Here is a 12,178-nt window from a genome sequence, read left to right as displayed (position 1 = left end):
GAATGATTTGTTCTAATGGTGTTTGTAAATAGGATATCAAGTCCGCATCTTGTACAACAATTAACCTCTAGGAAGAATGTATGCAATATGTTAATTATTGAAACTGTCCTACTGATTTGATTTGCAACTGTGTCATTGCTATTTGTTTATCAATAAAATTATGGGAAAAAAAAAGATTTAAACAGCCAGCTCTGACAGGTAACAGAAACTAAAACTATTTCATGTTTTTTACTGTCTACTTCCTCCACACAAAGGAGCTGTGCATTGATTTTAGTTCATAGAATTATCTCAAATAATTATAATGTTAAGGAAAGACCATTAAAAATAAAGCTGCTATTGTTATGGGAAAAAAAAAAGAAACACAAAAACGACTTAAGAATACTCCTAAACACAGCACGGCTCAAAAGCATGAAGCAGATTCCTCCGGGAGAGCACAGTCGGCATTATTCCACCAGAAAAATGGGCAGATCTCAAGAGAAGAAAGTGTTTTAGTTATAAGTGAATAAAAGAGACTCAAACCTTAGAAGCTCTAGAGAGTACACGTGCCGGCCCCGCCCCCGAGGCATGCTGAGACAGAGATGGAGACTGGGCGTGGTGGTGCTCACCTGTAATCCCAGCACGTGGGAGGCTGAAAACAGGACAATCACTAGGAGTCCGATCTATTTATTGAGACCATGTATACCTTGCGCTAAATACGTTAAAAGAAAAAAAAAAAAAGAAGCTCCAGAGGGTATAGTCTCAAAATATTTTTCAGAAATTTAATTTAGTGAGTGCAACAAAAAATCTATAATTATATACAATAGCTCACTTATAGGGGCATTCTAAAACCTGAGGTGGAAAGATTACCTTCATAATGATTTCACTTACTTGGGTCATACATTTAATATTTGTAAATTCTGCAAATCAAAGAGCTTTACTTATCTGGATCAAGCATGAGTAATAAGTAATACTTGTCAGGGAATAAAAAGGAAATTTTAGAGGGGAAGAAAAATTTGTATGGCCTTCGGCTGGTAATCGAGCTCTTAAAGATTTTCTGTAGTCCCGTCCCTGAATATATTAATATATTGCAAAAATTTGTAAACTTCAAAGACTGACTCATTTCTAGAATCAGATTTCAAAACATTACTTTCTTTCCAGATATTACTGTTTCATCTAGATGAAGTATAGATAATGATAAGAGAGATCATTTTTCAGCCAAAAGACTTTTGTAAAAGCCCAAATGTTCAAAATTCAATGGCTTATTTTGGCAAACCATATCTTTTCAAAAACTGTTTTTTGCATTTTAGAAAAACGTTCCCTGGCAACTGCAAGGGTCTGAGTTCAATCCCCGGTTCCGCCAAAAAAAGAAAAAAAGAAAAAATGTCCTTATTTTTTCATGGTACATTCTAAAGTTTACAGATGTACACCCTGGGAACCATGACTATTTACTTATTTATTTTCTGTACTTAGGACAGGGTCTACAGAGTCTCACTATGTAGATCAGACTCCTAGTGATTCTCCTGTTTTCAGCCTCCCAAGTGCTGGGATTACAGGTGAGCACCACCACACCCAGTCTCAATCACCCGCTAAGCATGTCCTGCAAGGTGGGGCCCGCATGGCATGCTGGGATCGAACCCAGCCACTGCACTCCTGCCTAAGCAGGCGCTTTAGTCCAGTGAGCTATTAGGCCTGCCCCAAATGTAAGCATTTTCATTCCTTTCAAGGTTTCTTCCATCTGCATCACAATGAACCCTCACCCACTCCATATCCAGGCAACCATGATCTTCTTTTTGCATTTTCTAAATCAGCCAAAGAAGGAGCGCTCACACTGCAAGGATACTCTGTGGCTGGCTTTTCCCAGCCAGCATGACGATTTTCAGAGTCACCTATGATGTTGCTTGCACCACAGTGCACCCTTTTACCACTGAGTACTATTCCATTGCATGACTGTGTCTCTCATCTTTATCCATGCACTTACTGAACACTGAGTTGTTTCCAGTTTAGGAAAGCTGTAAATAAAGCTGTTGTAAACGTCAGTGTATAAGACAACTATATAAACATGTATTTTCACTTCCCTTGAGTAAACACCTACTAGTGCATGGGTGATCATGCATCAGCGAGGTGGATGTCTAGCTTGTTAGTGGGTGTGGAGAAGGCACCAAGGATTGAACGCAGTGACTTTCCACTAAGCGGTATCCCCAGCCCTTTAATTAATTTTGAGAAAGGCTCTTAGGAAGTTGCTAAACTGCCGAGGCTGGGCTCAAATGCACAATCCTCTCCATTCAGCTTCCCTCAGTGCTACGATTACAGGCATGCATTATGAGGCTGTAATATTTAGCTTCTAAAGAAACTACTAAATATTTCTCTAAAGTAGTTGTATCATTTTAAAATTTCACCAAAAGAATATGAATAGCCCAGTTCTTCCACATTTTCACCAATGCTTGTGTATCTAGTCTTCTTTAATGTTTAGCTATTTAAAATACTTCACTTTTAAAATCTTATTTGTTTAGAAAGTTATATTTTTTTCTACACTTAAAAATCACAATTTGTGACTTTTTTCCCTTTGGAATGCATTGCCTCTGCTACGCCATAGTCAGGTAATATTAGGGAACTAATAATTTCCTTGCCTTGTCTTCCATAGGTATTTATCTTGAGTTTATTAATAAAGTCAAATGAAGGTGAAGGAATGATAGCTTGATAGACTTTCGACATCAGTGCATATCCAAGTTTAAAAAAAGAGAAAAAAACCCTTATATTTAGTAATTCTGAGTTGGAGGCAAGTAAATATACAATCATATATACTGTATTTTATTTTCACAATTCCCAAGTACAGTTTCCTAGTGCTCATTTGTCCATTTTGTTTGCCAACCACAAATTGACAGACCTTGGTAGAATAAAACCTAATAGATTTTCTAACCTTCAGGTAAATTATCTTTGTGTCTAGAAGAAATTTTATATACCCATTATCTCTGGAGCAATTTAGGTTTATAAAATATTTTAAAATAGTGACACAGTTTCTCCTAATGTTGACTTAGGTAGAAATGAGGCATTAGGCAAAATAAAGATACAGATACTGATAAATTATAGGCTTTAGTTTTTCACTAATGTTCTCTTTCTATTCCAGGAACAATATAGGATACCACTCTTTGGGAAGAGAATTTTAAAAATTGGAGTGACTACCAGTCAGAAGTCAGCAACTTCTACCATCTTACTTTAAAAAAAATATTTATTTATTTATTCATTTGGTACAGGGTCTCACAATACAGTGTGGACTCATAGTGGTCCTCCTGTCTCAGCCTCCTCAGTGCTAGGATCGCAAGCACATGCCACCACACCCAGTTTCCCTAGCTGGCACATACAATACCAGAGATCGAACCCAGGTCCTTACCCTTGCCAGGCAGGTACTCAGACTGCCGAGCTAACTCCCCAGTCCTACTACTTTACTTTTTAAAGAATTTATTTTTAATTGTTAAATAAAAGTATATATAATTGTATTATCTAACAATTTATAATAATTTATAATATACATAAATATATGATATGTAATATATATAATTTATATATAAATTGCATCTATCTATGTCTATCCATATCTATCTATCTATGTATCTATCTATGATGCTTTGAAATACATGTGTAACACAGAATGCCTAAACTGGGCTAGTAAACCTATGTATGATCTCAATAATTTTTATGGGAATATTTAGAAATCTACTGTTATTCTTTTTTTTTTTTGTTTTGTTTTGTTTTGTTTGGCAGAGCCGGGGATTGAACTCAGGCCCTTGCGCTTGCCAGGGAAGCGCTTATTCTACTGAGCCATCTCCCTGGCCCCCTGTTATTCATTTTCAATAATACAATACATTGGTATTAATTATAATCACTGCATTGTAAGGAGATCTTATGAATCTATTCCTCCAATCAGACTGAATCATAACTTCTACCCAACATGTCTCTAAAATTCCATATTTTCCCCAAACCTAGAAGCTTCATTCTACTCTCTGCTTCTAGGAGTTCAACTTTCGTAGAGTCCACACCAATGCATTTATAACTATTTTAAAGAAATTAAATGAATTACTGGTTAGTAAAAGTCATTTATTTTCTCCATTCGTGTTTTGATGGTGTCCATGCCAGGAAAAAATAATCCAAGTGTTGTTCATGATGAAAAAGTTGTACAACTGACATTCAGAGTACACTGTCCTGGCCTGTGTTATGTACTTTATAGGTGGTCTGTCATGTATCTTTAAATGCAGTAACAAACATGAACACAGAGTAAGTACCTTAAAGGGTGGTTCAGCAAAAAATAGTGATTCCTTTCCCGAAAGTGGTGTTGAGGTTATTGATCTTGGGGAAGATACATCACTCAACTAAAAAAAAAAAACAAAAAACCACCAGTGAAGAATGATCAGAGGCTGCGTACCACATTGGTGTATTATCTGTTCTGTTAAAAACTTTATAAAAAGGATTTTGCTGTGGAGTTTTTAATTCAGAAAACAGCACAGATTATTTTTCTAAAGCTTATTTGCTGAATAAATGAAATTAGCTTTATGATAAAGTAAGTCTACTTAAGGCTGCAAAGAAGCATAAAATATGATAAACTGCTTTTTACCTTTTAAGAAAGAAATTTGACCATAAGCTTCTGTTTCATTTAAATTAAGGGTCACTAATGCATTATGACTTCCTTCCTAATTGCTCTTTTTTGCATGTGTATCTAAATTCTCATTGATGCCTTTCTGTACTGTGTGAATCGCACAAATGTCCCCAAGGAATGTTGTAAAAAAATCACTCTATTGCATATATAACTTAGAATATAATATGCAATTAAATGTACTCTGAATTAAAAGTATAAAGATTGGAAAATTTTTGTGGAAGCAGCCACTTAAAGAACTAAGCTAGGGCCAGGCCCCTGGAAAATTTTTTTAAAAGGAGGTTTTCAAAGTCTTTTGCCCTGCTGAAAAATTAGTCAACTCGGTTGATGCAGTTAAGTCTTAAGGTATATCCTTAGCTTCTGTTAATTCAGGGCTAAATCTTTTTAGCCAATTCAACTATTTCACAGAGTAAAACTAAGTAACTTTGATTCTAATATTAACTAAAATCAATTTTTAAATCGATAAAAATTTTATTGCAGGTTGAGCATACTATGTAGATGTTAAAATACTTATTAAAAATTACTATTTAGGGCCAGCCAGATAGCTCAGCAGAAGCAGATTAAAGTGCCTGCTTAGCAGACAAAGGGACCAGGGACCCAGCGTGCCTTGCCAGCCTCACCCCTGAGGCATGCTGAGACAGTGAGGTGGCATGCACCTATAATACCAGGACTTGGGAGGCTGCAAACAGGAGAATCACTGTGAGTCTGATATGCATAGTGAGACTCTGTAGACCCTGTACTAAGTACCAAATAAATAAATCACTATTTAAATTTATTTATTTAACCTTACTTATTAGATGAGATTCTACTCTCTCTGAATATGCATGGTTTTATTTTTTTTTAACATCAAGCCTCAGCCTGTTTTTATTTGGCATTTCATAGATTTCTGGGCTCCCTCCTCGAACAGGTAGCTATAAACTCAAAAATGAAAAAAAAAACTGCACCAGCCAGGATTCGATTCCCTGGCCTGCTTAGCCTGCCCTGCCCCCAGGGTGTGCTGAGATGTCAATAGAGACTGGGTGTGGTGGTGCACACCTGTAATCCCAGCACTTGGGAGGTTGAAAACAGGAGAATCACAAGTCCAGTCTACGTAAGGAGACCCTGTCTTAATACATTAAAAAACAAAAAATAAAAATACTACTTGTAATATTAGCCAACTAAAAATGTAATTTAATTTTTTTTTTTTCTCCGCATGCCTTCAGGGCAGGTTTGGCTGGCTGGAGTTGTTGGGATCGAACCACAGCAACCTGAGCCTGACTGCTTGGTTGAAGCAGCCACTTAAAGAACTGAGCTAGGGCCAGGCCCCCCAAAAATATAATTTGAAAGGCAAATACATTTAACAAGGTTAAGAAGCCAACTAAAATGTACTGTCCTCTAAATGGCCTTCCCCATTTCCCTATTCTTTACTGATACCATTAATAAAGGTAACTAAAAATACACTATTTATTATCTTAAAAATTCCTGTGGAAAGATTGAGAAATTTCATTAAAGTTTTTGAAAAAGGAGACTGTTCAACTCCATAGTTTTGAAATAAGTGAAATCGACATCTTTTCCATACTAGGAATCAAAATCTTTCTTAACACAGTTTTCAATTTACTACTTTTGGTTTTCTGTGTGTGTGATGCTGGGGACCAATCCGGCCCTCAAGCACATGAGACCAGCCTTCTACCACCGAGCTACAGATTCAGCCTCACACCATATAGTTTCAAACTACAAAAGAAAATGTATAATGTGCACCTCATGGTCAGTTTAAAATCTTTCTTTATGACCTAAACACAAAATGATAAAACCATGGTTTGGCTGGTGTATACTTGTTGAGTTTTGGTTTACTCATTTTTACCTGGGTAGGACTGATAGGAGGTGGTGGAGCTTTGCGTTTTTTTGGAGTTCCACTTCTTTCTGAGCTTATTTTAGAGACTTGTTCATGCTGAAAGTTATCACAGTCCAGAGAATGGAGGTGTGTTAGTTAGGTTAGTAAAGTCTGAGCTGCATCAAACAAATGAGAAAAAAACCCTCAACAGTTCATGCATTTTTTATTTCATTGAGATCTGAAATCTGCTACCAATATAAAAATAAGTAATATGCATGCTCCAAGTTGTCTTCTACCAGCCCATGCCTTACAATTAAAAACACAACAAAACCAAATAAGCTGGAGAACTGGGAATGCAGAGGATTAGAGTTGTCTACTCTAATTTAGAACCTAGAATACAGTTAAATAGTTGTCTTTGCATCGGAATGAGAAGCAGTATTATTTCCTGCACCTCTTTATCACTTCTGTTCTGTTTTCTCTTTAAGAATGTTACCGTGAAGGAAAGGGGGATCTCGTCTCTGAAGGTTATTTATAAGTAAGTAATGAAGTTAGCAAATAATAAATTCAGTATTATTTGTTGAATACAACAAATAGTAACATGCATTTAGGAAAACCTCCAAACTAACAGGGCATGTTTCTCAATTTCTTCTATGGGTAACACAGAATGACATTTTAGAAAAAAAATCTACCTAACAGGCTAAACCGCTTTCATTCTTACATATCTGGCATTTTCATGGCCATAGATCTGTACTCTATGTAATATTTACAGGTAATTAAAATTCTAGTATTTGGTCTCATTTTAAATCACATCAAAACTTGTCACACCAGTAGGAACTATTAGTACATTTTGGGAAAAGATGAAGTATAAAGTTACATGCTTCTGAACTAAAGTATATGACTAAGAATACATTTACTGCCTTATAAAAATGAATGATTTATCCCAAAGATACTTCAGTACTTAAATATTTCAGTATACTATTTATCAATTTCGTAATCAATCAAAGAGTTTAATCTAAAAATTTTCAAATTTCCACAAGCAAAAATGAAAACAAAAAGTTCTTGACCACCCCTACCCAAAAATAAATACCTGCTTTGGTTTTGTTGGGGTCTTTACATCTAGAGAGAGTGAGAAAAAGAAGTATAAGAATCACAGTAACTTACATCATACCCACTTTGGGTAGCTACAAAGACACAGACATACATATCACAAACAACATTCAATCCCTCAGTTTTTTATCCAGCATATGTTTGCAAGAATAATAAAAGATATCATATTACACAAATTCCTTTATCCTTTGGGGAAAATGGAGTGGATAAATTTAAAATAACACTGGTTATTTTCTTTCACATACCAGCATCCTGAGAGATTTTTGATAAGAGAAGGCTTTGAATTCCTGCATTTTCTGAGAGTTTGGAATAATGTAAGGCATTGTGTCCAAGAGAATCTACAAGGTTTAGGTCTGCACCCTTTTTAATTAAGGCTTCCACGATGTTAGCGTTGCCAATCTCACAAGCCAGCATAAGAGCAGTTCTAAAAAAAGAAGACATAAAATTAGTACAAACTAAATGTGAAAACTCTTTACTGGGAAATCAGTTGTCCTAAAAACACAATGGAAATGAAGCTTCCATGAAGTTAAACCTTTATTACACTTAATATTCTGGGAAATTTGAAATGCAAAGCTATCAAGTTGAATTTAGGTGGTGGTTGTTGCTAAAACTTCAAATTACATTTAGTCAAACAGCATAAATAATCTACAATATTTAAAAAATGATTGGATTTAATACTTGATGAAAAATACCTGTTCCTTATTATCCCTAAGATGTTTGAAATGCAGTGAGATAGTGAGGTTAAGATTGATAGCCCAAATCGTTTGATAATAACAATAAGCTTTTCTTCTGGATGGTTAACAACCTAAGTTTGCAGACCAAATTAGAGAAAAAAGAAGGAAAGCCAACATTTTGGCCCTAGCCTTCTAAGGTCAATTAAGACTCAGGACATATGAGAACTTGTACTGTAACGTCATGTACCTCAGTAGTGTCCCAAATTTTCTGATCAAGAAGATTATGGGGCCAAAGAGGAAAGTGATCGATGACATAGAATGGGCCTAAGGAGAGTCACATGGGGAGAAGACACTCTCTCAGGCTTTCACAGAGAGCACATTGGCCAAGCAATGGCCGTGACTCATCCACATGGCTGCACTGATAAAGGTTCTACAATCTGAGGTACAGGATCTCAGGACAAATCCTGAGGGCATTTCACTGACCTTCTCAGACCAAAAAGCTACAACTCTTGTTGCATAGGTCTTGCTTTACCTTGGTCTTAACCATCCAGTAGAAAAGTATGAAGTCGAAATATAAGAAATAAAGCCATGCTGTTAAGTTGAGCTGTGGGAGACTCAGGTCAATAATTTCTGACATTGCCAGTTAAACAGAAGACCCAATGCTATTATGGGCTACTGGACTCTTTTAGAATATTTTGCTGAGTTTACACACCTATAATATTCAATGACGGATCTTAGAAAAAATGGGGTATACCGATGAATGTCCATTTTGTATCTGTGTATTCAAAGAGGTTGGGATAGATATATAGTTGCATTCTCTTAATGAATAGAATGATTTGTTCTAATGGTGTTTGTAAATAGGATCACAAGTCCACTTCTTGTACAGCAATTAACCACTAAGAAGAATATATGCAGTGTATTATTTGTTGAAACTGTACTTCGATTTGAATTGAAACTGTCTCATTGCTGTTTATCAATAAAACTTTGAAAAAAAAATGATTGGATTTAATATGATTGGCACAAATGTCCTTTTACTGTATTGTAAGGAGATAAAAAGAGTCCGTATTTTAAGACCATTTTAAGAAAGTAATCAATGTTGATTTTATTTTGTATGAAGTCATAGGAATTGGCTTTTATACTTCAGTATTTAATAGTTTCATCACTGTCACAACATCTGGGATAATTTGCTGTTAAACTGAACATCAAAAGGTGGAAAATCAAAATTTGATCACCAGAAAACTGAAAAAGAAAGAAGTCAAAACCACTTTGTAGGAGAACATCCAAAACACAGCTCTGTTCATGAGACTCAGAATGTGCGTATTGCTGAAGTTAGACAGTTGTTGCCTAACTATGTTCTACCTTCCATTTTTGTCCCTGGAATTGACATCTGCTCCATGATCCAGGAGAAAGCAACAGACTTCACTATGGCCATTCTGTACTGCAAGAAGCAGTGGTATATTCCCATCCTAGGAGACAAACCCAGATTTAGATCTTACATCTAGAACCAACCGGCAGAAATGCAAAGACCCTGTTCTTTGCACATTTTCTTCATGTCTTAAAGTGTTGACCTAATATTGGATCCCACTGGGTGTCTTTGTCCTTCCCAAGCACAACTGAAGGAATTTCACTGACTGTGAACTCTTTCCTGGAAGGCTCAACCTCTTGCACTGCTTGTTCCCGTAGCCATTACTGTCTGAGTAATCATTTGAGAGAGGGTGGAACACAAAAAGTATGAAGGATAAGGGCAAGTATACGTGAGTATTCAGGGATCAGTCTAGAGAGATGAAGGCTTCTTTCAACTTGGTACCAGAAGGACCTACCACATATTAAGCTGCTGCTTCCCAGTGAACTACTTCCTGCCACTCTACTGGTCTTCTCAGAAACTGTATGCTTTCACTGTCTTGCTAGGAAACCCTACCTAACACAAGTTAAGACTACTTGTTTAGTACTAACAAATGACAAGATAAATTATTTGTCTATCCAAGATAAAGAGATGGATTTGAAGAACTATTTAATATACTCTGACAATTGTCAAGTCTTTTGGAAAAAAGAAAGTTAGACTCCCAACTCATCTGTAAGCTATGTCAGATGGAGCAAGAATTTAAATATTATAATATTACAAACGAGAAACATACTAGAAAGACACACTGGTATTTCTGAAATCCAGAGTGAGGGAGAATTGATACAAATAACACAAACCATAAAGGAAATCTATTATTCTGCTCTTTTGTTTGTTTTGGAACATAGCCTACAGGTCAAAGTAATTTGTAAGTTACATACATTCAAATAGGCAAAAAGAACAGATAAATTGCAACTATTCAAAAATAAGTATTTAAATAATATAATTACTACTAGTGATTAAGTTTTACAATATAATTTCAGATGGATTTCTAGGTACTACCTCAGGAGGTACATGTTGACTACCACTTATCCACAACGCCAAAAATGTTCCAGATTTTGGATTTGATTAGGTTTTGGCATATTGGCATACAAATAATGAGTATGGAACTGAAGTCTAACCAGGAAGTTCATTTATGTTTCATACAGACTTTGTAAACAGCTTAAATAACATATAATATTTTAAATAATTAAGTATGGAATTATGGTGTGAAATTTTTCACTTGGGGTAACATATTAGTGCTCAAGTTTAACTCTTCGTTTTGGATTTTTTTAATTAAGAATATCTAACCTGTATTAAGCTTTAGAGAATACTAATTTATTTATAGACCATAAAATCACTTCATGGTATCTATAAGAGGTGCAAATTTCCAATTGTCAAGTCTCATACCACTTTTGACACTTAATCCCGCAGCTATGCACAACAGATATATTTATTTTTCAAATAGCCTAGAGAGGTTAAAATAGGCTACAAGTGTTCTTCAGAGCTGCAAAATTCTAATCAGAAGGTAACCAAGTTGATACTTGGGATACAAATGTAAAATAATAGCTATATGTAAATATCTTTTATAAATCAAGAAAATAAAACTTTATTCATACTTAAGTTGATGGCAGAATATGTATGAAACTGTATGCAAGAAGTGCATGCTATAAAATATTTTGTGAATCAAAAGGAGCAGAGATGAATAATACATCAAACCACTTTGCAAAAAACGATCTAGTTGGAAAGGAACAGAATTTTGCCAGATACTTAAGTCTTAGAGTCTCAATGACCTTCAGAGGTATCTCGGCATGCTCTAGAATTCAAGGTTAATTCCACCTCTAAAGACCTGGTACTTACCAAATCCTTGAGGTTTACAGGGCTTTTGTGTTCACAGAGGACCTGCACAGCTTGAAGGCAGCCCTGTGCCGCTGCGGAAAGGAAAACACAAACACCACAGAAAATCACAAAGCTACTCTCATAACACGGACACCAAACACTTCTAGGAAGGAAAGGATCGTGCTTTACCCAGTCAGCACAGGCTCACACAAACTGCTCAGAGGGGTTGGAAATTACTAGTTCATTTCCAGTTATCCATCCTTAAAGCCCATCACTACCCGGCAAACATCTGGTTTAGCTTTTCACTGACTTTTCTACAACTAGCAATCCAAGTCATTTTTAAATCCAGTGTTCTCGGACTTAAGTGTCAATGTCACTTTAAAGTATGTGATGGAGAGTCAAAAAAAAAAAAAACCCAAAAAAATAAAATCAATTGTTGTTTGTACTGACATCTAAATCAAAAAAATCTTTTTTATAGATTATCTGAAATCTATAAGTGCTATGATTATCTCTTCTAAAAGGAACTGGATTATTCATAGGTATAGAATTAGATATACACATATGTATATATTTATTTAAAATATATTTTTCGGTGAAGAAAAGCAAGAGACAGGAAAAGGAATATTGTGGGACTGTTCTGCTTCAAGGTTGTATATGGTGAGATTTTTGGACTTATGTGCAAACATGATAAGTATATAATTCTTTAAGCCTATTTTTAAAATATATTCTAATTTTCAAATGTTTTT

At 35.4% G+C, this 12,178-nt stretch overlaps 1 protein-coding gene across 7 annotated transcripts in view; it reads right to left on the bottom strand.

The window, feature by feature from the left end:
• Positions 1-12,178, bottom strand: part of Rai14 (retinoic acid induced 14) — a 156,855-nt gene that overhangs the window by 12,274 nt on the left and 132,403 nt on the right. For 4 of the 7 annotated variants that reach the window (XM_023707461.1, XM_023707459.1, XM_004647195.2 and 1 more), the window contains 6 exons: positions 11,454-11,524; positions 9,575-9,681; positions 7,787-7,965; positions 7,522-7,550; positions 6,465-6,551; positions 4,257-4,343 (listed from right to left, as the gene is read on the bottom strand). In XM_023707461.1, coding sequence (XP_023563229.1) covers positions 4,257-4,343; positions 6,465-6,551; positions 7,522-7,550; positions 7,787-7,965; positions 9,575-9,681; positions 11,454-11,524 — 560 coding nt within the window. The remainder of the gene's footprint in view (positions 1-4,256; positions 4,344-6,464; positions 6,552-7,521; positions 7,551-7,786; positions 7,966-9,574; positions 9,682-11,453; positions 11,525-12,178) is intronic. The other 3 variants (XM_023707463.1, XM_023707462.1, XM_023707464.1) reach the window with 3 other exon arrangements.

The sequence above is a fragment of the Octodon degus genome, unplaced genomic scaffold (assembly GCF_000260255.1).
Source record: "Octodon degus isolate 3935 unplaced genomic scaffold, OctDeg1.0 scaffold00293, whole genome shotgun sequence".
NCBI lineage: Eukaryota > Metazoa > Chordata > Mammalia > Rodentia > Octodontidae > Octodon > Octodon degus.
This window is presented reverse-complemented; position numbering and strand designations above follow the sequence as displayed.